Consider the following 27,172-nt stretch of genomic DNA (forward strand, 5'->3'; position numbering starts at 1 on the left):
TTCAGATTACGATGCCGTGATGCTGCCGTAACGATACCTTAAGGGGCGACGCGTACGTGACGTCACTACCCACTCGCCGGCCGCAGCGTTGGTCAGTCCCGACGGTACGTGGAGGAACTGCATTCCATCAATCTGCATGTCTGCATATCTGCACGACGACAGCGACAACGTTGCAAGGATAGCAACATCGAGTCAAAATTCACCACACCTAGAACGGGTACTCACGAACGACACACTAGAACGAAACTGAAATAAACGCACCGAACGAACAGCAATGACGGTCAGTCGAACGACCTACCTTGACGTACATACCAACAATGCCTCGAGCTGACATGTTGCTCCGTCCCACCTACGTTCCTTTGAACGAACATCACAGCTCTATTATACCAGTACGTACTCTTTCCTATTTGATGCTCAAGCATAATCAAGCCGGGCATAGCTGACGATATCAATCCACATCTTCTCGTCACGACTTCCCCACATCCCGCCGTCATCTCCCATGTTATCGCTCGACCTGGAACAGTCTGCTTCTTGCTCCTCTCGGCCGAACTGGCGCTCTTCGGGGCTATCGTCTGCCCCATGCCGTTTGTCATGAAGAAAAAGTCAGTACCGCCTCCGTGTCACCTGATTCACTTTCCGGGTTGTTGCGGTTTGCGTTTTGAATAGTACGGGATGCTGATCACGTGCTGTTCCCTTTTTCCTCTTCTTCTCGGCTTTGGTCTCGTTATCAAATCGGTTGCGACATAACTCCCATCGACGATGACAACAACGGCCAACGGCAATGACGGCGCAGGATGATGCATTTCTTGAGCGAGAACCCTATCGTCGCCAAGATTCAATACGGGGTAAGCACGGCTACTCACGATTTATGGGGTGTTGCTCGAAAAGACGAGTGGTCTGACAAGATCTTTTGGTCTTGATGATCTACAATCAAAACAGTTAAAGATCACCTTCATGTAAGCGCATCACCCCGCACTCAGCTCGACGCACTTTTGCCCGGTCCGACGACCTAACCGCTACATCACATCATGATCGCAACCTCGATCCGTTTAGCTTCGTAGCAGTCCTCTTCGTAGACGCCGTCCAACGTATGATCAAGGTCGCCCAAGAAGGACAGGTCGCGAAGGAGGAAAAGGGAGTGCAGGATATCAGGGCCGAGACGAACCATCACGCGAGGAAGTTTTACGCGCAGAGGAACTGTGAGTTTGTCGAGTTAGGGCTAATCCCTCCCGGTCGCCGGTCAAGACAGGATTTCAAGTGGGAAGAGATGAAACAAGAATTTCAGGCTGATTACCGTTATTCCATTCGTTTAGTGTACTTGACCGGGGCCACCTTGTTCCTCGCCGTGCTCTTGACCCGCGTATTCGCCATCGTCCTGGACCTGATCAACTCTCAAGAACAACTCAACCAGTTGAAGACCAACGTGAGTTGCGTTTTATCTGCGGCATGCTCGACAGAAAGCAGCCAGTGCAGGAACGGTGGCTGACCAGGAGGAGTTTGTCATCGTTGATTGTGTGATTAGACTTCCAAGACGGCGGTAGCGGCCGGACCTAACAAGGCGTTGCAGACCGAAGTTGTTACCTTGAAGGAGCAGCTCGCTGCCAAGGACCGTGATCTTGGTGAGTGTCCCTTCCATTGGATGCAGATACGATTGCGAAGCATGCCATATATTGACGGCGCATCCGCTTTTCCATGTTGATCCACCTACCCAGCCGCCCTGAAGAAGCAGGCCGGACAGAACGTCAGCGCTTTCAACGAGTTGGCCGATTCGGTAAGTTGATCCTCGATATGATCCGTTGCAGCGGAATGATTCGGATCGGATTCGCTGATCATGATACGGGATATGTAGAAGCAACCTCAGTCCCTGGCCAATAAGAAGGTCGCTTAAGCAGTCAGGAACACGGAGATAAGTTCGAGCCCGACTAGATCGCAAATGAGAGGGAGGAGAAAACGATGGTCATACACGCGATGACGAGATTGATAGACGCCGAGGATGTAGAGTGTTTTTCGTTGGCTGCGTCTTGTTACCTCGAATGATATACCTTCTGATGAGGACATGGAATGATAGGCTTTTGGAATGCTCGAACGTATCTTGGCCATCTAGTACCTCCAGCTCTAGGCATGGGTGCCGGCTTGCTTACTGCCGCGGCAAGATCAAGTGCAAGGGCAAGGCGTCCACGACGCAGCTAAACAGACGGACGCAGGATGTTGACTCGAATCCTTCATTCGGTCCTTATGGATTCGTTCCCTTGCCTAAAAATCACATCGCCAATAATATTCTTTGCCGTCTGCCTGGCGTGATTCTATCCCTCGTCTAGACGCATTCGACATTCGACCTTGTGAAACTTGAAACTCCCGCTCGCAGAGGCCACGAGCTTATCACTTAATTCCTCCACGATTCGAAAATTGGTTGTTGTATTGCCACGTCATGCGTACTGGTATGTTGTTGCCAAGCGCATGATGACCGATTGCACGTCATCAACTTCGGGGTAATCCCCCCGCCACCTCCCCCCCCCTGCCCTTGCCCGATCGAGGAGATCTCTCGCAGCAACACACATGGAACACTTCGATACAACATCTTGCCCCTATATCTCCTCCATCTCGCCATTTGCCTCCCGTGTTTGCCACTTGTAATCTGACGATCAGGTCGCACACTCTATATCCCCCAACACCCTAACCAACGACACATCACACACACAAACGATGGCCACGATGCAGGTCAACCCTCACCCCCGTTCGGCCAACTTCCAGGCAGAATTCGGCGATCGATGGGTAGAACAGTTCAACCCGGATTACCAGACTTGGTTCTACGTCGATAAGAGTACCGGACAGTCTACTTGGACTCAGTGAGTCGGCGCGCCAAAACTCGGTAGTAGCATCATTGTGTCGTGTTGTTACAAGTTCTGATGATATTCTTTCGTGTGAATGATGGTCCTGACTCCTGTGTAGCCCGGCCGACGCTCAGCCTCAACCTTCTTACGCTCCTCCTTCCGGTCCTCCCCCTTCTCACGTAGAGAAACCGGCTTATGAATCCACCCCCTCATACGCCGCCTCGAACTCGAACCCGAACTTGAATCTCGGTGCCTCGGGGTACCCCAACGAGAAGGCCTCTTACCAGCCGCAAGGAGGGGATCCGTATAGGGGCCACGAATCCAGCCCTTATACCTCTCAACAACAACCGCAACAACACGTCGAGGCTTATCAGAACCAACCTCAGTCGGGAAAGAAGGGCGGGTTCTTGAGCAACCTGAAGAACAAGTTGAAGGATGCGCAGACTGGAGGAGGGATGGGCGGGATGGGAGGAAGGCCCGGACAAGGTTATGGAGGTGGTGGGATGATGGGTGGGGGCGGGTATGGTCAACAAGGGTACGGACAAGGAGGTTATGGAGGCGGGTACGGCGGAGGAGGTCAGTCACCGTTTTCCCTTCTTGATTGTTCCTCTATTTTCTGTCTCATGAGCTCGTCCGACTGACTCGATCTTGACCCAACTCTACCTTGGCCCTCTCATCTTCTCTTTCTCCCTTCCTTTTGTGCCCATACTCAGGTATGATGCGTCCCGGCGGCGGCATGATGGGTCCCGGTATGATGGGTGGCGGTCGCAGACAAGGTGGAGGAATGGGAATGGGCGGAGGAATGGCACTCGGGGCGGGTGCGGGTCTTTTAGGAGGAATGGCGTTGGGTGGGGTGAGTCACGGCTTAATCCTTTTCCTCTTGAGTCTCGCGAAGATCTGTACTGAGCTGTATTTGGTGAATCTGCGCCATGTTTCGGTAACGTAGATGATGGGAGACGACGACGTAACGAACAACTATTACGGCGACGACGGCGGTGACGGCGGCGATTTCGGTGGGGACGACGGCGGTGGCGAGTAGACGAGGGTTCTCAGCGCGTCTGTTGAAACATTGATGTGAAGAAAGTCAGGAAGGAACACGAATTCAGGGTTGTATATACGAGTAAAGAGCTACAGAAAGATTTCGATTGATTGCTCGTTGTAGACTGGCAAGATTGACCTGTACGATCTTGATAAGTCGTTCGACCGATTCAAGAACACCATACGGTCTCGTGCGACTTAGACGTGTCTTCTCCGAGCGTTTGACTGACCCGCTTCCTTGTGCGGGGGGGTCCAGGACCTGGTAGAGAAGGTCTTGAAAGCGGTCTTGCCATCTCGTTGTCCCAAATCGTCGACGGATCAAGTAGGTCGCTCATCGTAAGGAAAACCTCCACTCTCGAGCGCTTCCTCATCATCTGGACAAGGACGCTCAATGCACGCGGACAATGGCATGGTGCCATCTTAGCGATCGATTCGTCGCGTTTCGCGTTTGGCCGAGGGGAAGGAGAGAGAGAAACGTCATATTCGCAGCTCGGGCACCGCGAATCCCCCCTCGCAGACAAGTGTTGACTCTCTACGAGTACTTGTATTCTGCTACAAAGTGAATTCACACCGTCTCGACAGCAGCCACAGTAGAACCATGAAATCATAGATACTTTCCACCGATACTATTCGCTCAACATCATGTCGTTTGTCAAATGGAAGACTGGCTCGGGCAGCGGCTCGGGACAAGCTGCGGCGGGAGGTCTTGTCGGCCACCCGGATTTCACAAAAGCTCATCTACGGGACAGAGAGACCTATCGCCTGGGTCATTTGAGGTCATTAGGTCTCCAAGGAGAAGTCACAGCGTTGGCAGTGGACCCGGTCTATAGTCTTATGGCTGTCGGAACATCGACGGGGCTCGTTCACTTGCTAGGGAAGCTACCTTTTCAGTGCATGATTCAGCTGTCATCTCTTCGAGATCAAAAGCCCGCTGCCGTCAAGTTCTTGACATTCGTGCCGGGAGCAGGTAGATTGTGCTGTATCGATGAAAAGAACACGTTGCATGTCTGGAATACTGGTCCAGGAGGAATGGACGATGCGAAGAACCAGCCGACGAAAGAGGTCACGACCAGGTAGGTATGAATGTGCGCTCACAAGCTATACCATGATTCTTGCTAAATGTATCTTGAGCAGTCTCTATGGGGATGTAACATACGTCGATATTCCTTCACCAGCACATTCTCATGTAGGCCAAGCGAACTTTCTACCTCGAACGCTCGGACACAATAACTTATATCCCCCTGCCCGCAGCTATTCTTTACCCTCAAAGACGGCATAACACTGGCCTACGACATTCCTCGGCGACATCTTTCTCCCTACCGAATCGATAACCTCTGGAAACAGTACGAAGATAGATTACGTCGGAGTGGTGTGCCTGGAAGATTCCGGGCGTCAGGAACGTGCGTATCTTTTCGAGGCAATTGCTGGTCTGTTTGGTCCAACTGAATTGTGCATGGCGTGTTCAGACCAGAGGCGGTGTGTTGTGCGATGAATCCACGAGATTTCAACTCGATGTTGATTGGGTACGAAGGTGAGCGATCTCGGTCCCAAGCGGATCCGACGGGCACAAGACCAATGACGTTCTCGCTTGGCTTGTCAGGCGGTGTCATACAATGGGATATGAAAGAGAAGACGGCTGTCAACACCTTCGAGTTGACGTTGCCGCCAGGTGGGTGATCTTGAATCGATACCCAAACGCACATTTCACTGAAAGGACATGGTTCATGGCGGATCAGGTGCGCCCGGCGGTTCCAGCTATACCGATCAAGTAAGGTTGATTCTTCAGTTTTGCCTATGGAATCGTGCTTACATTTGACAACGATTCTATAGGCCATTTGGACCGAGAGGAATCCGGCTGTTACTTGCGTCACGTGGAGACCAGATGGTCTAGTCTTCGCCGTCGGACATGAAGATGGCTGTATCTCGGTCTGGTCGCTCGAAGAACCCGACAAACCGCTTATGGTCCGGACATTGACGAAAGAGGACGTCAATGTGACAGATGCAGAGTCCCTCTTCGATTCCGGCGCTCTGGACGTGACCGCAAATAATGGTCAACCTACCCAGCCGGCAGTCCGAGAACCCATCTTCAAGCTGACTTGGGCATCCTTCCCGGATCGAGCGACTCTGGGAACCATGATTGCGGCCCAAAGCCTGGACCCATCGGTCGAACCAGTTCAAAAATCGACCATGCAGTATGCTGACAAGGGAGAAACTCTGCTCGTTGTCCTCGGCGGTTGCATGTCGAATGAACCTCCTGCTATCAACGTCTTGCAAATGCCCGTCTATACCCCACCCCCTGCTTTGAAGACAGCAGTAGCCGCTCCTACGGAAGGATTGTCGATACCCGGACGAAAGGCATACAGGGAGTCTTTATCGGTAACCGGTATCACGAAATACCCCACGGCAACGCCTGCGGAAGATTTTGTACTGTTACCACGTACCAGCCCCTACTTCAACTTGTCGTTCGATCCGATCGCCATTGTCATCTTCTTGACCCCAGAAGATCGCCTTCCTCCCATCGCGGGACCTCACGGTAGACGTACAGTGGACGCATGGACTTTCCCTCCACCTCGTTCCGATTATGCTCCAGATGACACCGGACGGAAAGACTTCCATACGGTAACAGACGAGGCTTTACAAGGCTATGCGATGACGGCTGTTCCGACCCTGCCAAATGCACTTAGCCCCGGACTGCCGACATCAGACTCGACCAGCTCCTGGAGGCTACCTTGGTCGTCATCACCTGCGTCCCCTGGCTTGTCGCCGTTGAATGCCGGCATGATGGCTCAGACCTCACAGCCGCCTCGTCCCCTCCGGCTACCGTCGATCTTTTGGACAGGAGGAACAAATGTCTTGGGATGCGAAACATTTTCGTTGGACACCGCTACATTCCGCCGGCTGATAGCGTTCAGTATCGAGTCTGCGGGACGCGAGGAGAAGCCGCGACTTCCGCTCAGTGGTGGCGCTGCAGTGGCCGATCTCTATAGTCCCAATGCGCCTGACGTCGCTTTGACAAAGATGGAGGGTTACCGAATTCTCGCAACCTGGCATGCGGATGGCGCTGTGCGGTGAGTTCAAGGATTCGGACAGGAGAATCTGCATACGGGTTCACAAGCTAATCTGGCTTTCTCAATGCAGATTCTGGGATGTCAGCCCGCATATATTGGTAACACCATCGCCATTACGGTTCGAATACCCCTCACCCCTGCCACACCTCACGATATCCATTACCAATCTCATCAAGCATCCTTCGCTTCGCCACCTACCTATTGCACGGCTATTCAAGACCAATCCTACGCGAGTCAGAATTACTGGTATCGATATCGCCCAGGCCACACTCGAATGCCTCATACACGTCGAATCTGGCGAGGTGTTCATACACAAGTTCGGCACGACGAAAGAGAAACCATCAGACTTTGATAATGCCCCCGTGCCAAACACGGCGGGTACCGATCAAAGCTACTTTGAGGAAGCAGCCGGACAAGATGCTTATGACGGCATCGCGGATGTCGATCAAATCGCGGAACCTTTGACTTCAACGGCTCATCTAGCAAACTGGCGCGACGACGGGTTCAAGCCTGTCACCATTCTCACCACTCGACGCGGACCCGTTGTAGCGAGTGCCATGTCAGACATCGGCAAGTCCTCGTCTGCCAACTAGGCGCCATGCGTGTGCTCACCACTCCGATTTATGATAGGCTTTTTCGCCGTCTCATACTATGCAAATAGCGTCGCGATCGTCGATTTACGCGGTCCTGATGTCCTTTTACGCGAAGGCTTTACGGAAGAGGGTCTCAAAGTCAAGAGGAAGAAGAAGAACAGCCAAAATCTCCCGGCAGAGGCGAGCAGCTGCCTGACTTTAACGTGGGCGATATGCAAGATGAATGGGGAAACCCACCGAGCCCCACGTTTGATAGCCTCTTATGCAAAAGGGTAAGCTCAGTCAATACGCAATCACGTCTTGAGTTCCGCTGAAGGTCTCGCTACCAGTCTTACCAAGATATACACGCTCAATTCGGTATTAGGCGAATGGGTTGTCGACAGCAAGGCAACGACGTTCACTCACGATAGTCTTGTCAACCCTGTTGCGACGTTCATGCTAAGCTATGCTACTGGCGAGGCCGTCAACGCTACAGCGGAAGCGCTGCGACAAAGTATGAGCCTGCAAAACAGCCTCGACCAGTCACCAAACAAGGCAGAAGGAAAGATACCATTCGCAGTCTGGATCGTTGTAGCCAAACGTGCTATCAGAGCGCAACTCGACTTTAATGGCGAGAGGATCGCGAAGGTGGACGTACAGGAAGGCGAGATCATCGAATCGGCGCACATCGTACGAAAGAATGGTGAGTCCGAACGACGCTTTGAGATTAGGTGCTACGTTGCTGATAGAAGAGTATCACTGCAGGCAATAAGGCGTTGGTCGCAATTACTAGTTCGGGTTCTGCCATGATATATAGTTTGCCAGCCCTTGAGTATATCAACAAGCTCCCATTGAAATTGGGTACCTTCGATTCGTAAGTGGCTGGACTGCAATAGTTTCTGGGTGTTCGACAGCTGAACTCATCCTGTGTCTGGACAGGCGGCCTCTCGGCAAGCTGTCTGTCGACCCCAATTCCGGAGACTATTTCGAGTACATCTCGCCGATGGAGATTCACTTACGAACCTTGTTCAACCATCGAAAACCACTGCGTCCACGTGTGGATCCATCCACGGTGAAACACGCAGTGCCTGCCCCGCCGGTACCGCAGAATGCGGCATGGGGTGTCTCATCCTGGATATGGGGAGGCGCTCCTCTGACCGGGGCCCAGCTTGATGCTTTGGGTAGGAGAACCTTGATGCGGATTTGAAAGCGTTGTTACTGACCAGGGATCGATTCGTGGCAGTCGCTGGTCCAAACCGTCCCCCGCTTCCCCGGACTGCCACAGCTCAGAAACCGCCAAAACCGCTCATCACGTGGGGAGAACCGCCAGAACCGGTTGTGCGTGGCAAAGCACCGGCTGCACCTAGGAGAGACCCATCGACGCGAGACGTTCGGGAAAGAAAGGACGTGTATACGGAAATGACCGATGCAGCAAATAAACGAGGGTGAGTGTCGGCCTGTCTGTCTCGTACGCCGCAAGCAGCTGAACACCGGCCATGTGGCCCTGACAGCGATATCCTGGAAGGTCTCGAGGACCAGATGATGGCCATCGGGACTGCGGCTAACGACATGTTGAGCGAGGCTAGGAAGACGGCGGTAAGCCTATCCGCGGCCTTCTACTGAAAGCTTCACCAGCTGATCGAGATAAAATAACAGGCCAAACAATCAGCCAAGGCTACAGCGAGAGGTTTATTCGGTTTCTAAGGTGGCAACAAACTCTGTACATCTAGGCACATAGATTCAGACCGAAAAGATTGTATGATACACACACGCTCAAAATGCTTGTATACACCCGGAAACGAAAACTATGCCATGACCGATCTCTACTCGTCGTCATCCTCGTCATCAATACCACCCCATTCTCGGACAAACTCGTAGACCTTTCTTCGGTTCGAATCTTTGACGCCCTCCTCGTTACTCAGACTCGCCAACGCCATCATCCGCTTCAAGACCGAGTTTGCCAGTTCCCTCTCGCTCGCAACTGTCTTCTCGCCGGATCCCACGGAACACCGAGTGGCGAGTTCGGGGAACTGGTTATCGATCTCGTGCGACTCCTCTTCGATCCTACGCTTCTTCTTGGCCGGTTGCTCGCTCTCCTCTGACGGTAGCAGGCCAGCGATCAGGGGTTGGAACATGGCTTCTCTCAGTCGTTTTGGTGTGGCAGGGTTCGAGGTGCACGTCAACAGCCGGATGAACGGCTCTACGATATCTGCCAGTGGTGCGGGGGTCTGAATTGAAAGTCCGAAGGAATTTTAGAGCCGCTTAGTCTATTTACAGGAGAGTCTCGCGAAACGACGGAAGACTCACCTCGGTTTCCTCTGCCACCACCTTGTTCAGCTCCTCCAGCCAGATATCTGCCAGATGCCACGAAATCGAAGGAGACACCTTCAAATCCTTTGTTCTATCGATTCCGCGGGTCCCAGACCATCCTGGATCAGCCTTCTATTTCGGTTACCGGGCAAAGACAGGTAGCAGGTGTGCTCACGATAAGGGTCCTCCGATGGCCGCCGTCAATATCTCGTTGTATCGCTTAACAGCCTCGGGAGCCCAACCTGATCGGGCGAGCAGACGAAAAGTCGCATTCTGCCATCTTCGGATCAACATGTAATACTTGTCCATCCTGTATGACGAAAATGTAGTCGGGAACCGGGTCAGTACTCGTTCGCGCATAGTATAAGCGAGATGAGTCGCTCACCTGAGACGGTCGATCCCTGTCCACTCTCTCACGAGTGCCTCCCAAAATCCAGCCACGAAATCCAGCCCAGCGTTGGTCTTTGAATCGATCCCCTCTGTCGATCCGTCGTTCACAGGCTCGATGGAGAGCATGAGCGAGGAAAGATCGCTTGCGAGCCGTTGTTGCACAAGGGGTTTATCAGACATCCAGAAGCCTGAGCATGACACAGATCATGAAGATTGAGATCCATGTCGTTACGGTATGTTAAATAGTAGCGAGGGCGGTTGACTGACAGTAAAAGAGACCCTTCCACAGTTTCCGCATTTCGAGCGGAGGTAACAACCGCTTCGACCCATCATCCTTCCCTGCTCGGACGACGTCCTCCCCGCCGGTCTTTCCCGACAAGCTCAAGATCCCACCTCCGGACAAGAAGGCACCTAGGTTAGCCATCGCTTGGTCCCGGATCTTCTTGTCTGTGCCAAGATAGTTGCACAATGGCAAGCTGATTAGTTGTTGTTGTGAACTCGACGAGACGAGGTCCAATAGACTTGCCGGTGTGTGCGAGCTGTTTTCCCAACGGTAAGGTGGCCTCGGGCACAACCTCGGGCGCTCTACCCTTTCCTTTCGTCCTGGATGGCATTTTACTGTTATAGTGTGTGTGATGAGACGTCTAGAGCTGTCTTGTTTCCAATCCTCAGCATCTTCTATCAATTCAACGACTTTCACAAACTTGGGACTTTAGAAATCTCTGAACGGAGGAAACGCCGCGGAAGCAAATTTTCCTATCAAACCTCCACTTTCATTCCCGACGACAAGGATTCGTTTCGTATCTACAACTAGGTTTCAGACTTGGTTACGAGCCTACAAAACAGTCCTCGGTTCTCACAAAGCACAACCCAGTCCATGGATACACATCACGCGCAATCACCGTACTCCGTTCGAACTCGATTGCAAGTCCACGTGCGCGTTGCACAGACCCATCTCCACACCTTCCCATTCCTCTTGTACGGCCGTCTCTTCCTCTTCTTCTGTCGTTCGATCCGTCCGGCCAACTTTGGACGTATCAGGGATAGGCATCCGGATGAGCACGGCCACCTGGACCTGGGGCGACACGGACGATGGGACATCTCCCGCCGAGTTGGCCGTGGGCACGGATAACGAATTTGACCCCCTCGTCCGGCCCGTCATCGTCATTGCGGGTGGGTAAGCGTTCTGCCCTTGACCCGCTGCTGCTGCTGCTTCAGTCTCCCACTCCTGTAAAATGGCCGATGGATCCTTTTTTGGACCTGGTGCCCGAAAGGCCACAGAGTTGGGAAACCATTTCATCGGGGAGACCGGGATAGGTCCATCGCCCTTGTGTGTAAGGGGTGTGATGGCCAGTGGGTGCTATATCAGTAAGAGGAAAGACGATCCGTTCAGCCCTGCCCGGTCCATGCCACGCCACAAATTGTAAACGGAAAATGATCGACTTACCAACTTCTCATCCCACAAACTCTGCTTCTCCCCATGCCCCGGCTCATACCTTCCTACTCCCCACCCAGCTCCTCCCTTGAGATCCGCGACCATCCCCCTCTGTTCACCCAAAGAATCCCAGATTTCTGGATTCTCGGTCGTACTCGCTATGCCGCGGAAAGAGAGGATCAGCCGCTCTCTTTCTGCTGCGTAGCCGGGCATCCCTGGGATGAGGAGACCTAGTCGGCGAGCCTATGCAGAGCAAGTCGAATGGGTCCAAACGAAGTCAAAGCGAGGGGAAATAGGGAAAGCCAATAGTCAGCCACCCGTTTCGCCACTCCACAGCTCATCCCGCATGCGTCCACTTTCGACAAGCGAGGGTACAAGGCAAGGCCAGAAAGAATCGATTAGCTCACCTCGGCGATGGTAGCCTGTCTTCGTTTCCGACCTCTCCACCATGAGAAGGCCGAAATGAGGATGAAGAATCCGAGCAGCCCGACAAGGATGTAAAAGAGCTGTATTCGAGTTCGGTGCATTTGTCGGCCGGTATGGGATTAGTAGGTCATCAGGGTGTGGGATCCAGTGATATCGACGTGACAAGGTAAGTCATGATAATGGTTCAGGTTGTGAGTAGTGCGTAGTCCGTTATCAAGGCGTTGTGAGATGAGAAGAAGATGAATAAGGAGATCGTGGATGAGAGGGAGTTCGGGGTGGAAGGACAAGGAGGACCGATTATCAGCGTCCGATCGAACAACTCATATTCAATTCAGGAATCATGAAGACTCACATTGCGATAAACTATCATCCCGAATGAGATCATGTCGGAGGACCAGCCACAGGAAACGTCTTAGCAAACGAGTCTCGATCCCGCTCGTCATAAACCGGCGCAAAGACGGTCGACTCACAACTCGACGGCCCTGTCGCGCCGAACCCTCCTCCGCTTCGGTTCGTCCACGAAGGTTCGGGGGCGCTCGTCGTAGTGGACGATGTTGCAGGCGTCATGGCAGTGCTCGACATGTTTGCGGTCCTTTCAAGCGATGTGCTCGAGGGATCGAGGGACGCGAAGTAGAAGAGTCGAGAGTGCAGTAGATAAGGATCCGGGAATCGATCGGGTGCGCCTTTCCGGCCGTTCTCAACTGAGATCGAGTGATGAACTTGGGTGGCCTTCGATGTCCGGTTATTCTGAGCCTGGTATCAAGGTCCTGGTCGAAAGGCTTCGAGATCCGAGATGTGACGAATAAGGATATGGATATATGAACAAGTTCGCCCCTTTCCCTTATAACTGAGCTAGTGTGACGTAGGGTATGCTCGAGGCTATAAATGAAATCCTCTACGCGTCCGGCGTTTGATTTTTCGCGAGACGATGGAGATTTGTGCTATCGATTACGAGCGAGTGATGATACCAATAGCGGCTAGCGGCAGCGATGAAGGATGGATCGTGGATATATGGATATGTACAACGCTGCAGCACTGCTTGCAGCATGCAGAGTAGTGTGAGGCGAGCGGGCTCATGAGCGATCCCATGGCTCAATCATCGGACCGGGGATCGCTCGCTTCCCTGATTCAGCTCTTGGCACAAAGAACGGGGCCGCGCGGGGAAGTCCACGGCCGCCCAACCCCCAACCTGAACCCCCCCGGACGTCTCTCGATCGCACAGGCGACTTGGTCGTTCGCAGTCCAGAGAGACCAGGACTTCCGGCGGTATCATCTTTGTACTGCAATGTCATCCTGCGGTACGGCGAGAGTACCCGTGACTACAAGCTACAAGAAGGAAAGATGTCGGGGCGGGTGATCTCAAGGCGGTGCCGAAGAGAATCGTTCCACTCATCTTTCCCTCCGGCACGGAAGTAAAAGAGACGCCCTCCCCTGTCGATCATTCTTCTTCGTACGTGTCGCTGCTATCGTAATATGGTCACGGCTCCTCCTCCAAGCGCGACATCGTGAACGGGCTTGCTAATTGCTTATGCAGTGGGTGATGACTCCGGGCAGCATTTGCGCTTGCTTCTGTATGGTTCAACATATCACAGCGGAGGGCGGGAAGCTTTACACGTTAGATACATACGCCCTTTCGGCAGCTTGCTTCACCTTCCTTTGAAGTCAAGTGCTAGTAGCGCGAGGACCGATGGCTGGACGCATAACAGGTAGTCGAACATCTCGGAGAACTACGATACAACCTTCTTGCCTGAATGCAGTATCACTTTCCGAACCTCTAGCCCCCAAGCCATGCACGGGTCCCTTAACATATTCAGAAGATCAAGGCAACAACTTGCCCACATCCGCGCTCTTTGCCTTGCCCTCGAGCAAGATCTCGCTCATGACCAACCCCGTCCCCGGCCCTTGCGTGATCCCCCAACAACTATGTCCACTGGCTACAAATACCCCCGGCAGAGCCGTCGGTCCGATAAGAGGTCGCCCTCGGTCAGAGATGGGGAGGAAACAAGCTTGTTCGGCGATCGTCTGCGATTTCTCTGAAGAGAATTCCGGGGTCAAGGCGGAGGCTTGGGTGTGCAGGAGTTTGATGCTGAACGGGTCTGGTTTCACTTGAGAGGCGAGTTTCGGGAGGGGTTCGTTGTCCGATGCTCCGCAACTGCAATAACATCAGATGCAAAATAGCATCAGCAAAATACTCTACATAATTAACGGACATGGCTCGCTGCTCACATATAGACCGTCCCGTCCGGTCTCGCATAGACCTCCGGCTCGGCCATATCCCCGTCCTGGAGCGTCATATCCGTAAACAACGCATGCGCCGTCAACTTCCGATCCGTCTTGAGTACGATCGAATGGGCTCTCGATCCAGAGATGGCAAGTTCCAGCGGCTTTGCATTTGTGTTGAGTTTCTTTGACGACGATGACCACAAGGAAGAGGAAGCGGGAGGGAAGAGCGTTTTTGATAGCGTTCCTGTCCAGGGGCCGGCAGAGAGTACGAGGTGTGTGAAGGGGATCTCTGAGGGTTCCCCGGATTCCCTGTTCAACACCTTGAGCTTCTTTGCCGCTTGCTCTCCTTCCAAGGCTACACCGGCTGCGCTCCCGTAGACGACCCCCGTCCCCGGTCTCTCCAAGAACATCCGGAACAATTCCCTTGTGAACAACTGTGGATGAACTTGAGCTGTTGTCTACGTTGAGAGAAGATAGCGTCAGGTTTCATATGATGACTGAAATGCATAGCTCACTTGACATGCAAACGGTGTACGATACGTACCTTTTGAGAACCCAAGGGTCGGGAATGATGTACGGTCCCCTCTGGTAACCAGTCGATAGGTGATTTCCGCTTGGTACGTTCAGTCAGGTCGGTAGTGACGCTCTATTGTTCGGGCGCACATGGCATAGAGAGCCCAGTCAGCTCGAAAACGAACACATGATCGAGCAAGGGGGATGAAGGTAAGATGGGCGAGAGGCTTACGAGCGTATCGACCGTCCGGTATCCCCACTTCTCGCCGCCGTGTTCCGCTGCCAAGTCGGCATGTAGTTTGTAAGAGAGAGCGGAGATACCTATCGATGGAGAGATATAGATAACGTATGCTCAGCCTGAATGCTTCCTGTCCCTCGAGTCTCGCCACTCTATCCTTCCCCAATTCTCACTCACTGGCCGTAGCCTGTCCGTGCCAATCCAGAGCTAACAAACCCCCTGCCTTCCCACTCGCCGCACTTGCCACCTCGGTCGCTTCTACCAAAGTGATCTTGTCACCTCGCGCAGCTTGAAAATGCGGCGAGATGGCGGTATAGTAGGCGGTACAGACACCGATGATGCCGCCGCCGACGATGACGATTGATTTGGGCGAGGTGGCGACGAGCGCTGCGGCGGAAGAGGACGACGTGATGGGTGACATTCTGGGCGTAGTAGCAGTCGATTCGAATGTTCGGACGAGTGAAGGTGTCGTAGGTGACGTCGTTGTTGCATGTCAGGGTAGATAAATGTCGTCGTGTCGTCCACGAATCTGCTGATCAAGACGCTCCAACGTGAACGGTCGATCGGGAGATTGCGGACACATTTGCTTCCGAAGAGCATATCTTTCGGAAGCATATCTGCGGAACCATTCACCCTCGTGAGCTGATATGCGCGTCGCCCCCTTCCATTGCGCGCAAGTCCCCAAGTTGCGTCGTTGAATCGCTCACCTTGCACCTCGATATAGGCTATAGGCTATAGGAATTATAGGTTTAACTGTATCCCAGCACTACAACATCAGAGGACAACGCAATCCCGACCTCGTGAAAGGATGATCGTGTTCACGCCCCTGACGGGATCAGCGGCGACCCCAGGTTCGTCAATCTCGACGGGACCCGTGAGCTACCTGCTCGAGCTGGACGACGTCAAGATCCTGTTGGACCTCGGTGGGAACGATCCCAGACGGACGAGCGAGGAGGGGTATGATTCGACGTATGAACGCAAGGTCAAAGAGTACGTCCTAGGTCTTCAGCTCCGTTGATATCGACTAGAACTCGACTATACAAGGGGCATGTATGCTAATCTGCTGCAAATTACAGACTCTCTCCGCATATCGACCTCGTCCTCCTCTCCCACTCTCCCACATCATATACCTCCCTCTACCCATACGCAAGAACACACTGGGGCTTGAAATGCCCCGTCTACGGTACCCAACCGACAGTCGAGGTCGGTAGGCTCGGGTGTCTAGAAGAGGCCGTTGGGTGGAGGAACGAGGTGGACGTTGATGGGTTGCATAGTCTCAAGAAGAAGGATAAGGATGTTAACGAGGATGAGCAGAATGAGGATAGAGACAAGGAGCAGGGGGACGGGGCGGGGAGGGAGCAGGAGGAAGAAGTGCTAAAGGGGCCGTTTGTTTGTACGGCCGAGGAGATCAACGAGGCTTTTGATCATATCAAGGCGGTCCGGTATAGTCAACCCATCCATCTCAGCGGTAAGTCCCTTGTCATTTGCATCATAGATTCGCAATCGCTACAACGATTAAATTGAAAACACTATATTACCTATCGAAACGATAATTCCCTTAGGCCTCCTATCCCATCTCCTTTTGACCCCCTACCCATCCGGTCAGACACTCGGAGGATCGCTCTTCAAGCTCCGTTCCCCAACATCCGGTACGCTTCTTTACGCCCTCGGGATCAATCATACCTCCGAACGTCACCTCTCCGGTACCGTCCTCCTCTCCAGTGCAGGCATTTCTGAGGGCGGGCTAGGTCGACCGGACTTGTTGCTGGTCGAAGCTGGGCGTAGCGAGAGGAAGGGGGTGAAGATGAAGGAAAAAGTCGCCGGGCTCTTGGGGTTGATCACGAAGACCCTGACGCAAGAAGGTGGAAACTTGTTGTTCCCCGTGGACGCTTCGCCGAGGCTGTTAGAGCTGTTGGTATTGTTGGACCAACATTGGGCTTTCCAGCAAGCACAGGCTCAAGCGCAATTCCGTCGAGGACCCGGGCCTGGACCGACGAATGCGCCAGGCGGCGGGCTTTGGAACTTTCCGCTGTGTCTCGTCAGCCGGACGGGGGAGGAAGGTGTCAGGGTAGCTAGGAGCTTGATGGAGTGGATGGGCGGGACCGTCGCCTCTGACGAAGGACTTGGAAGCGCACAGGATAACGCCCGACAAGGCGGAAACTCTGGACCAGGTGGAAGGAGGAAACGTCCCTTTCCCTCTTCCGGAGTCCCAGGTTCGAGAGAAGAAGACGCCGCCGCCTCGGTCGGAGCGCTCAGGTTTAGGTACCTCCGTTTCTACCCTTCTGTCAGAGCGTACGAGACGGACCCTGCTCTAGCCGCCCAGCCGGGTCCGAGGTGCGTCCTTGCGGTGCCCATGAGCATGAACTATGGTTTCTCCCGGAGGTTGTTCACGAGCATGGCGAAGGAGAGGACCTGCAAGGTCGTCCTCACCGGGAGGTCCGAGACGGGGACGTTAGGACAGGAACTGTTTGAACGTTGGAATGAAGTGCAACAGGGAGATGCCAAGTACGGCGAGGGTCGCGTCGGAGTGCCGGTCAGGTTGACCGGAGAAAATGGGCACAAGGACAAGAGTGAAGGAGGATCAATGAGGATCAAGGTAGTGTTGAACGACAAGGTCGCCTTGGAAGGGGACGAGTTGGAAGCGCATCTCGAAGCGGAGAGATTACAGAAGGAGAAAGAAGCCGCTGCGCTTGTAGCCAAGGAGCGGAGTAGGAGGATGTTGGAAGCGGATGATCTTGAAAGTGATTCGGATGATGACGACGACGATGACGATGATGTCGAGAATGGACTCGGTGCGGGCGATCAAGCGCGGGACGACGAGCCCATGATGGCAGGACCGATCGGCGCAACAGGGACCGGAGCCGGGAACCCGTTCATGGACACTGATGACGTCCGGAATACATCGTTTGACATCTACGTCAAGGGACAACAAGTCCGATCCACCGGTTTCTTCAAGAACGCCCCGGGGTCTTCCTCGGCCAACGCCTCGGGGCTCGCGAGGTTTAGGATGTTTCCGTTTGTTGAGCGAAAGGGTAGACGGGTGGATGCCTATGGTGAGGGGATCGATGTGGGCGCCTGGGTGAGAAAGGGTCGAGAGATTGAAGAGGATCAGGAGAGTGACGAGGTCAAGGAGGCCAAGAGGAAACAAAAGGAGGAAGAGGAGAAGGCTGTAAGTTCGAGCGCGTTTCCCTCTTGGATCGCTTCGAACGCTAGCTGACAAAGAATCTGGTCGACAGAAAGAACCGCCGGAACCACCCTCGAAATACGTCCAAGAGGATCTCGAGGTATCGGTTAATTGCGAAATCTTTTACGTCGACATGGAGGGCCAACACGACGGACGAGCGATCAAGACGATTATCCCGCAGCTGAACCCACGGCAGGTGGTGAGTCTCGCGGTCAACTCGCTGCTTCTGTTGAGGGTATGTCGTGTACTAACGCTAAAATTTCGACTTGCGTTATGTCATTGCGATGTATAGATCTTGGTACGGTCACCTAAAGCCGCGACGGATGACCTGTTGGTCAACCTGCACGCGATTATGAACCTGACCAAGGAGATCTCGGCACCGGCAGATTACGAGCAGGTCATGATCGGCGAGCAAACTCAGAGTTATTCGATCTCACTCAGCGAGGGTTTGATGACGGACGCACAGGGCAGGTGGTCCAAGGTGAGTCTCGGTCAATACGGTCTACTAAAGTTGCATGGGCTAATGTTTGGCCTCGGCACCGACAGTTCGAGGACTACGAGGTGGCCAAGGTCAGCGGCAAGGTGCACGTCGGGGCGAACATGAGCATTCCCGTTCTCGAGCTTCCTATCAAGGACGAAGAGACTGCTATTGCTGAGGCTTCGGTGAGCGCGAAAGCCTCCGGCGTAAAAGAGGAGGTCACTGCGACAGAGATGGACATGGACAGCAAGGGAGAAAATCCGGTCACGGCGACGCACAGGTCGGCAGAGGCATCTATTCTGATACGGCATGCTCCGGCTCCCCTTCCTCAAACGCTATTTATCGGCGACCTGCGGTTAAATTCGCTCAAGACCCGTTTATCGGGCATGTCTATTCCGGCCGAATTCGCAGGAGAAGGAATGCTCATCTGTGGTCCTGGGGTCCCGACGCTATTGAGAGGCGAAAAATTGGGACCGGGTATGGGCTCCTCCGTGGTCGCCGTGAGAAAGACGGGCGAGGGCAGAATCGAGATGGAAGGGAGCGTCGGGGACGTCTATTACCACGTCCGGGACGCGTTGTATGGCAACTTTGCGCAGGTGGTCATGTGAGGTTGGGCGGTGCGACGAGAAGAACAAGTCGATCGGTAGATGGTGAACGACCTTCATGTAACGACAGGATATATTCAAACGGTTGTAATGACGCTAGAAATTCACGACGGACATTGATGTACTGACGCACTGTGAATGTGAAAGACCACCTCGGTGGCCGGGTCCCTCCTCTCTTTTCCCGCTTTCTCACGTGTTTGCGCGTTCCCGATCTCTGTTCGATCGAGCGTTCAATGGAGAAGAGGAGGTGGTGGAGAGGAGCAACAAGCATGTCCATCAACAGAGTACATACCTTCGACTTATCACGATCATCACAGAACACTTCGCCATAGCTGTACAACATATCGACTCTCATCTTGCCCCTCATCTTTACTATCGAATCGTTCGACATCGCGGAACCTCGAGACAAGAGGGGAATTCCGTTCGACCGTGTCGACCTTTCGACTGCGGGCTCCACACTAGGCCATCAATATTCCGGCAAAGATTACAACATTCAATTCTCAGGTTGTCCAGCGTAGTGCTACTCCTGGGTACGGAAGTCTAGTGTGCAAAAAAGGTACGCCTGTCGAGGATGTAGGTAGATCCTTCCGAAGTGATTGATCACCTGGTTCACGCGCACGGTAGTCTACCGTTCATCATCCAAGGCCACTATTACCAAGCCCTCTCGATAGCACCACATCTTCGCCTGCTTCTTCGAGATTGCATTATTCTCCACTAGGATATGCCTCAACAGGGCTCTGATCAATCCCGTTCACAGTCGGGCTCGGGGCCGTTCCGCTTGTCACTGCAACTACCGGAAAAGAAACGCCAACAACTTCAGGCTCACGAGAGGAAACAGACCACCAGCCAGTCGTCCAACAACAACGGTTCTTCCGGAGGCTCCTCTTCTGGAGGTTCAGCTCAAGCTAACGGACCGATGACGCCCGGAGCTGGAAATGCGGCGGGGTCGTTCTACAACAACTCGCCGTCCACGAACAACAACAGCAGCAATAATCCGAGCGGCGGTAACGTCAACAACAGCAACACCATGAACCCCGGTGGAGCGGCTTCCTACATCCACCAGCAGGCTCCTGAAGGATTCGGTGACTCCCCCGTTCCTACACAATACCCGTTTACGATCGGAATGCACGTCCCCGGGTACACCGCGGCGGACCATCAGGCGGTTCAACAGGCGAGGACGACGAGCATGAGTAATGCTTCTGGGATGAACAAGATGCAACAACAAGCCGGTCAAATGGCTGCTCCTTTGTCATCGGCCCTGGCGAACAACCCGCATAGCTATGTTCCGATAGGTATGGGTTTGGCCGGGCCGGGCGAGGGGATGAGTCCGGGAGGGAGTATCGGAAGTTACAACGATCAGGGAGGTGTGTCGGGTGGTCCAGGGACGGAAGGTGGACGTCAGAGTATCGGAGGGGGGTCCAATTTGATGCCCGGGGTCCCCGATCCAGAGACATTCGAGGCGAGTCGTTTTCCAATCAGAACAAGATCGATCCCCAACCGAGACTGACTATACTGCTCGCACTTTAGTTTATGAAACGTAAACGCTGGCCACAACTCTTGATGCAAGAACTCGTCGGTGCCGCCGTGTGGTGTTTGATCCCTTACGACTCGTCGCCACAGACAGGACCTGGTCGAGGTCGGAGCGGATGGAAGATCATCTTCGCTTCGCCGGCCACGCACGAGTTGTTGGGTTACAAGCCAGAAGAAGTCGAGGGCAACGATTGGGCGGATTTTGTCTATCGTGAGTGCCAGACCCGCCGGCTGACCAATTTTAGGAGCGACTCATACTAACCGGCTACCTTGTCGATATCTCGTTACAGCGATCGATCTCGCCCGATTGATGCAGAACATCCGTGCTTCGATCGCCTCCTCCAACGAACCCACCGGTTCGCCGCCACAACAACATCACTTCCAACTCAGTAGCTCGAGGACATCGGCTTTCGATCCTCCTACTGTATCGTCGAATGTCCCTCTAGGCAACTTTGCCGGTCCATCGAAATCACTGAACGTATACACGAGGATGGTCTGCAAGGACGGCAAGGAGACGTTGTTTGAACTGAGAGGTCATCCATACTTTGGTGAGTCGCGACATGTCGGGCACGAACTGACGACTGAACATCTGCTGACGGTCATTGCCGCGGCACACAGGCGACGAATACGATGAACCCGGTACACCCGATTCGTCCGGGAGCAATGGCGGCTTCGACGGAGGTGGTGTCATGGGGACGACCAGGGCGCAGCGAAGGTCCTTTGGAGCGGGGATAGGTGGAGGAATGGGCATAGATGACGACGATGAGCGGTCTTGCAAGGCGTTCTGGGTTATGGGTAGGAAATGGCAGGGACAGGGAGATGGAGGCGCAAAGATGCTGGACTCGTTCCTGGAGCTGAAGATGGAGAATGAGAGGTTGAGGCAAGAGTTGAGAGTGAGTCTCGGGAGCAACGCCGCTTGATATTGAACTAGGCACTGAATCGACTTTCCTGGACAGGACTTGCAAGCTCGGCCATTTGCTGCTCGTGAGCCTGGACAATCTTTCGGATCCGAAATTTGGATGTCATTGCTGATTGCCCGAGCGTTACAGGTCAATCCGTCAGCCAGTACAACCCGATGCCACCATCCGCATCCAGCAGCAAGAACGAGAACATCAACACAGGCTACATGGGCAACCTCAACTCGTCCGACGAGGACGATGACGAGGACGATGATGATGACGACCGCTCGATGATGCAGGCCCGCAACATGTCGACGAGTGGTCCCGTGGGAATGCAGAACATTCAGTTCCAGACAAACGAGTCGTTCCAGCTCGGAGGAGGATTGCTCGACGACAAGAAGGCCAAGAAACCGAAGTTGAGCAGCAAGAACCCGGAGTATCTCTGCCGAAACTGTGGAAGGAACGATTCACCAGAATGGCGAAAGGTAAGCCGGATCCGAAAGGAGAAAGTCCGTCGGAGCGACCATTGACCCATTCGATATACTCTAGGGCCCGCTGGGACCAAAGACACTCTGCAACGTAAGTTGCACGTGAGTGCTTGTGAATTTTCGATCACAGCGCTGATCATATCTCCTTTCACAGGCATGTGGTCTCCGATGGGCCAAGCGAAATGCTGGCAACATCCCTCGGCGAAAACCCAAGGACAAGGACAAGGACGACGGAAAGGAAGGCGGGCCATCCATGGACACTGAAAGCATCTACGATGCTGGTATGATGGACATGGCCTGAGCCGAGACGCATATCCAGCTCTCGCACATTTAACGACCTCTTGACGACCCTCCGATTGTTTACGGCTTCTCGACTCGTTTCCATTATCCTTTTCGATTTCTCGTGCTTTGGTTACATCGCTTGGATAGAATCCAGCCATTACTTTAGCGAATTAGCGAAGCGATGGACCTTGTAGTCTCGATATATACGATGTGCGACGCGGGATATATACACGCGAATACCGATACTGAGTGGTCTGGTCATGCTGGTCACCAACACTGGCCCTCCCTGCCTTGCACCGCGGATAGGGAGATCTCAGCACCCTCCGCGGCATTGACCGAAGCGTGATCGATCGATTGCAGGGTATGAGTAAGGGTCAAGAGCATCCCACTCGTTTTAACAAAATAATCTTCCTGCTAGCTGTTTAAACTAAGCAATACATAGGGCTAGCTGCCTCAGGAAGATATAAAGACATTCTCTAGCTCGCTCGTACCGCGATTTTGGCTGATAGGTCATTCTTGCTCGCTTGGTATCCGATTTAACCCGAGCGGTGCTGCTGCATAACAACGGGCCGACAAGATGTTGTTCTACCTCGATGATCTTCCCGTATTGTAAGTCGGTAGATACAAGGCTCTCCCCTAGGATCTGGGCCGCTAATAGTATCATATGACGACCCCGTCTGGCCTGCAGGTTCCCGTATGACCGGTAAGTATAGTGTCACTTCGACCCGGCCTTTTCAAATGTTTACAATGCCCTTCTTTCTATAGGCTCTACCCAGGTACAACACGCTTATATGGCTTCTCCTCACACGAGATGGATTACTGATTCTTCAATGAATACCAGAACAATACCAGTATATGAGCGATTTGAAGAAGACGCTCGATGCTGGTGTAAGTCGTGGCTATGTATCGGTCGAGCATATCATATGCTGATGTCATATCTGTCATACCACAGGGCCACTGCGTTCTGGAGATGCCCTCGGGTACCGGAAAGACAGTCTCCCTGCTCAGTCTGATCGTCTCGTACCAACAGGTCAGCCAGGACCTCGACCACAGCCATCCTAATCATGCTGTAGCATAACTAATCGAATGACTTTCCTCGTTGTGTTCCAGTTCTACGCAAGAGATAGGAAGCTCATCTACTGCTCACGAACCGTCCCGGAAATCGAGAAAGCGCTGGCAGAGTTGAAACGACTCATGGTCTATCGAGAGGAGATGGGAGCCAAAGACGAAGGGTTCCGCGGTTTGGGTTTGACCAGTCGACGGAACCTGTGCTTACACCCTGAAGTGAGTGCTGTGCCTGTTCTTCCGTTCGCTCTGTGGCGACTGTTAAGCATTATTCTCCTCTTTAAACAGGTCAGCAAGGAAAAGAAGGGCAAGATCGTTGACGCGAGGTGTCGAGATTTGACGAGTGCCTTTGCGTGCGAGAAAGGCAGAGCGGATCCCGGGAGCGTGGAGTTGTGCAGCTTTCATGAGGTCAGTCTATACGTTCGAGAAGACGGCCACCGCTGTAGCTGTATTGAACTTTCCTGCATCAATGATAGGAACTCAACAACTACGAGACGGGGAATCTGATACCTCCCGGAATCTTTACGCTCGAGGATGTCAAGAAATATGGAAAGGAAAAGGGAGTCTGTCCTTATTTCACGATCCGACGCATGGTAAGCCTCTTTCACAGACCCTCATGTCGTATATCTGATGCTAACACTTCGCGCTTTTCCCGGCAGCTACCGCACTGCGATGTGATCATTTACTCTTTCCACTACTTGCTAGACCCCAAGATCGCAGACCAGGTCTCCAAGGAGATGAGCAAGGATAGCATTGTCGTCTTTGACGAAGCGCACAACATTGACAACGTCTGCATCGAGTCTCTCTCTATCGACCTGACAAGACCGATGTTGGATTCGGCAGCGCGGAGTTGTGTCAAGTTGGAGAACAAGATCGAGGAGATCAAGCGGACGGATGCGACCAAGCTGCAAGATGAATATTCAAAACTGGTGGCAGGGCTACAGGATGCCAATGAGGGCCGGGAGGAAGACGATATGCTGGCAAATCCGGTGTTATCGGAGGATATGGTTCAGGAGGCTGTTCCCGGAAACATCAGAAAGGCCGAGCACTTTGTCGCGTTTTTGAAACGGTTCGTGGAATACATGAAGGTGAGCAGGTTGAGTCTATACAAAAGGGGCTTCCCACTGACGATAACCGTAGACCCGGATGCGAGTCCTGCATGTCGTCGCAGAAACACCACAGTCTTTCCTACAACATTTGAAGGACATCACCTACATCGAGAAGAGGCCGCTCAGGTAAGAGTCGTCGCCATGCACCATCAAAGAATCAGCGCTCATTCTACCGTCCAGGTTCTGCGCGGAACGCCTTACCTCGCTGGTCCGCACGCTGGAACTAACCCAGATCGACGAATATCATGCGTTGCAAAAGCTAGCGCAATTTGCCACTCTGGTTGCCACATACGAGAAGGGTAAGCGTTGGGTACACTATTGGTAGCGAAGGTGGAAGTTTCCTGATGATATTACATTGCGACAAATAGGCTTCCTGTTGATCTTGGAACCGTATGAGACAGAGGCAGCGACAGTACCAAATCCAATTTTCCACTTCACGTGAGCGAAATCTTCGTCCCCACTGACGATCCACCGAGCTGACTCCGGCGCGCTATCCTAGGTGTCTCGACCCTTCACTCGCTATGAGCCCGGTCTTCGAGAGGTTCAGTAGCGTCGTCATCACCTCGGGGACAATCTCGCCGTTGGATATGTATCCCAAGATCCTTCAATTCCAGCCTGTGGTACAAGAGAGTTATCCCATGACGCTCACACGGAACGCTTTCTTGCCTATGGTGAGCTCTACCATTACGGATCTGCATAGGAGCCGTCGTTGACGAGGATGTATCAGGTCATCACACGAGGCAGTGATCAAGTCGCGATCAGCTCTCGATTCGAAGTCCGAAACGATCCAGCGGTCGTTCGAAATTTCGGCAGTATCCTCATCGACATGTGCAAGGCCGTGCCAGATGGCGTGGTGGCTTTCTTTCCCAGTTATCTGTACATGGAGTCCATCGTAGCTGCTTGGAACGATATGGTGAGTAAAGAAGACGTGTACGCAAAGAGAATGGTTCTGAGATCGAGCTCTATACGCAGGGGATCTTGAACGAGGTCTGGAAGAACAAGCTTATCTTTGTGGAGACACCAGATGCGGCCGAGACGAGTATCGCTCTTGACAACTATCGAAAAGCAAGTAGTCTCTCAAAGACCCCCTTGCTATGGAGAATCTAACTTGCTTCCTGTCGATAGGCATGTAACAACGGTCGAGGAGCGGTCCTTCTGTCTGTCGCACGAGGAAAGGTCTCTGAAGGGATCGATTTCGACCAGTAGGTCCTCGTTTGTGTTCTTCAATTCCACAATGGGGGAGCTAATGGATTTGCTCTTTTAGTAACTATGGTCGTGCAGTTATCATGTTCGGGTACGCTTTGATCTTCACACCCCAATGCTCTCGCTTTCCTTGATTGACCCCCTTTCCCTCATCAGTATACCTTATCAGTATACCGAGAGTCGAATCCTCAAAGCAAGACTCGAATTCCTGCGAGATAACCATAGAATCAAGGAGAACGATTATCTGACATTCGACGCCATGCGACATGCGGCTCAGTGTGTCGGTAGAGTACTGCGAGGAAAGACGGATTGGGGTTTGATGGTGTTTGCAGACAAGGTCAGTCTCCCGCCTACCGTTCTTGGGACGTTGTCATGCTGATAGAAACTTTCGTCTCTGTACAGCGTTTCGCTCGTGCAGACAAGCGGGCCAAGTTGCCCAAGTGGATCAACCAATACATCACCGAGGCCCATTCGAATTTGTCGACCGATATGGCTACCGTCCTGGCAAAGCTATTCATCCGGTCCATCTCGCAACCTTTCGACCACACGCAAACCGGAATATCATTGTGGACGATAGAAGACATCGAGAACAGGCAGAGAAAGGAGAAGGAGGAAGAGGCGAGGTTCATGCTCGAGATGGACGGCATGGCTGACAAGCCAAAGAAGCAAGACGACAAGGATCAGCCGATGTTTGAAGGCGAAGAAGAAGACGACTATGCGCTTATGGGGATCGATGACGCCGATTTGATGGACGTGCCGATGGAGCTGTCCTAGGTTATGCGCGGGAAGAGAAGAAGGAAGTCCAATCAGGCATAGATATAATAAATGTTTGAGAGCGACATGATCGTACCCCTGTATCACTGTATTCATAGTCCCGGGCGAATTGTAGTAACGCTATCCAATTCGATATTGCCACCTCCCTTCGTCGCGTCATCTAGGTCAAACACCGCGCGCTGACAAATCAAAAATACCCCGCGACCGACCGAGCTTTCAACACAGGGGATCAGCGCGCGCCGGTTAAGATTTTTTGGGGTAGGATAAGGGTAGGATAAGAAGCGACGGTTAAGCATTTAGCTTAACGGGCTCTTATCCGACCCCCATGGATTTGGACGCGGGGGTCTTTTGCCTTCGTGGCGCCTGTCTGTAATATGATCAATTCAAGTCGATCATCACTTCTTACCCCTATTTCGCTGCAAGCCCGTATGCTAGTTGCTAGTTAGTGGTACAATAAGACTACCATCATATTACCGTTCCAGATGTCGGTATCCGCCTTTCCGACTCCTCC

General features: G+C 53.1%; 9 protein-coding genes across 9 annotated transcripts; 6 read left to right on the forward strand and 3 right to left on the reverse strand.

Annotated features, from left to right (window-relative positions):
* The first annotated feature begins 159 nt into the window (after positions 1 to 159).
* HD553DRAFT_173150 (endoplasmic reticulum protein) lies at positions 160 to 2,096 on the forward strand. The gene is made up of 10 exons (XM_046176908.1): positions 160 to 280; positions 377 to 389; positions 524 to 602; positions 794 to 845; positions 940 to 956; positions 1,054 to 1,199; positions 1,314 to 1,423; positions 1,523 to 1,619; positions 1,713 to 1,771; positions 1,850 to 2,096. Exons 1-10 carry the CDS (start codon positions 275 to 277, stop codon positions 1,886 to 1,888), a joined length of 618 nt encoding a protein of 205 aa, XP_046038745.1. The 5' UTR covers positions 160 to 274; the 3' UTR covers positions 1,889 to 2,096.
* A 445-nt stretch (positions 2,097 to 2,541) lies between these two features.
* HD553DRAFT_348205 (uncharacterized protein) lies at positions 2,542 to 3,998 on the forward strand. The gene is made up of 4 exons (XM_046183356.1): positions 2,542 to 2,846; positions 2,950 to 3,407; positions 3,545 to 3,684; positions 3,778 to 3,998. Exons 1-4 carry the CDS (start codon positions 2,704 to 2,706, stop codon positions 3,868 to 3,870), a joined length of 834 nt encoding a protein of 277 aa, XP_046038746.1. The 5' UTR covers positions 2,542 to 2,703; the 3' UTR covers positions 3,871 to 3,998.
* Positions 3,999 to 4,428: 430 nt separating this feature from the next.
* HD553DRAFT_306154 (lethal giant larvae like, C-terminal-domain-containing protein) lies at positions 4,429 to 9,279 on the forward strand. Its single transcript, XM_046179238.1, has 15 exons — positions 4,429 to 4,942; positions 5,004 to 5,055; positions 5,121 to 5,269; positions 5,336 to 5,400; positions 5,470 to 5,538; positions 5,606 to 5,637; positions 5,700 to 6,937; positions 7,008 to 7,507; positions 7,568 to 7,802; positions 7,860 to 8,212; positions 8,275 to 8,383; positions 8,449 to 8,690; positions 8,753 to 8,954; positions 9,021 to 9,105; positions 9,166 to 9,279. The coding sequence occupies exons 1-15, from the start codon at positions 4,512 to 4,514 to the stop codon at positions 9,211 to 9,213; spliced, it is 3,810 nt and encodes a 1,269-aa protein (XP_046038747.1). The 5' UTR covers positions 4,429 to 4,511; the 3' UTR covers positions 9,214 to 9,279.
* On the reverse strand, positions 9,280 to 10,871 carry HD553DRAFT_306157 (nucleolar protein,Nop52-domain-containing protein). Its single transcript, XM_046179239.1, has 6 exons — positions 10,736 to 10,871; positions 10,477 to 10,656; positions 10,205 to 10,397; positions 9,995 to 10,129; positions 9,817 to 9,910; positions 9,280 to 9,737 (listed from the first exon to the last, which is right to left on the reverse strand). The coding sequence occupies exons 1-6, from the start codon at positions 10,821 to 10,823 to the stop codon at positions 9,333 to 9,335; spliced, it is 1,095 nt and encodes a 364-aa protein (XP_046038748.1). The 5' UTR covers positions 10,824 to 10,871; the 3' UTR covers positions 9,280 to 9,332.
* A 103-nt stretch (positions 10,872 to 10,974) lies between these two features.
* HD553DRAFT_348208 (uncharacterized protein) lies at positions 10,975 to 13,077 on the reverse strand. Its single transcript, XM_046183357.1, has 5 exons — positions 12,541 to 13,077; positions 12,423 to 12,433; positions 12,052 to 12,150; positions 11,657 to 11,887; positions 10,975 to 11,569 (listed from the first exon to the last, which is right to left on the reverse strand). Exons 1-5 carry the CDS (start codon positions 12,650 to 12,652, stop codon positions 11,108 to 11,110), a joined length of 915 nt encoding a protein of 304 aa, XP_046038749.1. The 5' UTR covers positions 12,653 to 13,077; the 3' UTR covers positions 10,975 to 11,107.
* Positions 13,078 to 13,646: 569 nt separating this feature from the next.
* On the reverse strand, positions 13,647 to 15,528 carry HD553DRAFT_306160 (putative cytoplasm protein). The gene is made up of 5 exons (XM_046179240.1): positions 15,222 to 15,528; positions 15,039 to 15,127; positions 14,838 to 14,939; positions 14,297 to 14,751; positions 13,647 to 14,222 (listed from the first exon to the last, which is right to left on the reverse strand). Exons 1-5 carry the CDS (start codon positions 15,463 to 15,465, stop codon positions 13,889 to 13,891), a joined length of 1,224 nt encoding a protein of 407 aa, XP_046038750.1. The 5' UTR covers positions 15,466 to 15,528; the 3' UTR covers positions 13,647 to 13,888.
* Positions 15,529 to 15,790: 262 nt separating this feature from the next.
* On the forward strand, positions 15,791 to 19,474 carry HD553DRAFT_348210 (cleavage and polyadenylation specificity factor subunit). The gene is made up of 6 exons (XM_046183358.1): positions 15,791 to 16,034; positions 16,121 to 16,512; positions 16,607 to 18,213; positions 18,281 to 18,427; positions 18,521 to 18,709; positions 18,775 to 19,474. The coding sequence occupies exons 1-6, from the start codon at positions 15,853 to 15,855 to the stop codon at positions 19,312 to 19,314; spliced, it is 3,057 nt and encodes a 1,018-aa protein (XP_046038751.1). The 5' UTR covers positions 15,791 to 15,852; the 3' UTR covers positions 19,315 to 19,474.
* Positions 19,475 to 19,616: 142 nt separating this feature from the next.
* HD553DRAFT_306162 (uncharacterized protein) lies at positions 19,617 to 22,773 on the forward strand. Its single transcript, XM_046179241.1, has 9 exons — positions 19,617 to 19,867; positions 19,936 to 20,770; positions 20,839 to 21,052; positions 21,132 to 21,389; positions 21,460 to 21,734; positions 21,798 to 21,825; positions 21,891 to 22,225; positions 22,290 to 22,319; positions 22,383 to 22,773. The coding sequence occupies exons 2-9, from the start codon at positions 20,033 to 20,035 to the stop codon at positions 22,527 to 22,529; spliced, it is 2,025 nt and encodes a 674-aa protein (XP_046038752.1). The 5' UTR covers positions 19,617 to 19,867; positions 19,936 to 20,032; the 3' UTR covers positions 22,530 to 22,773.
* A 164-nt stretch (positions 22,774 to 22,937) lies between these two features.
* HD553DRAFT_306165 (uncharacterized protein) lies at positions 22,938 to 26,806 on the forward strand. The gene is made up of 19 exons (XM_046179242.1): positions 22,938 to 23,119; positions 23,199 to 23,213; positions 23,276 to 23,286; positions 23,352 to 23,398; positions 23,463 to 23,540; positions 23,621 to 23,794; positions 23,864 to 23,983; positions 24,052 to 24,168; positions 24,235 to 24,663; positions 24,716 to 24,810; positions 24,865 to 24,983; positions 25,053 to 25,122; positions 25,184 to 25,355; positions 25,412 to 25,597; positions 25,657 to 25,749; positions 25,810 to 25,886; positions 25,949 to 25,978; positions 26,044 to 26,224; positions 26,290 to 26,806. Exons 1-19 carry the CDS (start codon positions 23,088 to 23,090, stop codon positions 26,659 to 26,661), a joined length of 2,418 nt encoding a protein of 805 aa, XP_046038753.1. The 5' UTR covers positions 22,938 to 23,087; the 3' UTR covers positions 26,662 to 26,806.
* Positions 26,807 to 27,172: the final 366 nt, after the last annotated feature.

The sequence above is a fragment of the Filobasidium floriforme genome, assembly GCF_021052385.1.
Source record: "Filobasidium floriforme strain CBS 6241 chromosome Unknown HD553scaffold_4, whole genome shotgun sequence".
In the NCBI taxonomy this organism is placed as follows: domain Eukaryota; kingdom Fungi; phylum Basidiomycota; class Tremellomycetes; order Filobasidiales; family Filobasidiaceae; genus Filobasidium; species Filobasidium floriforme.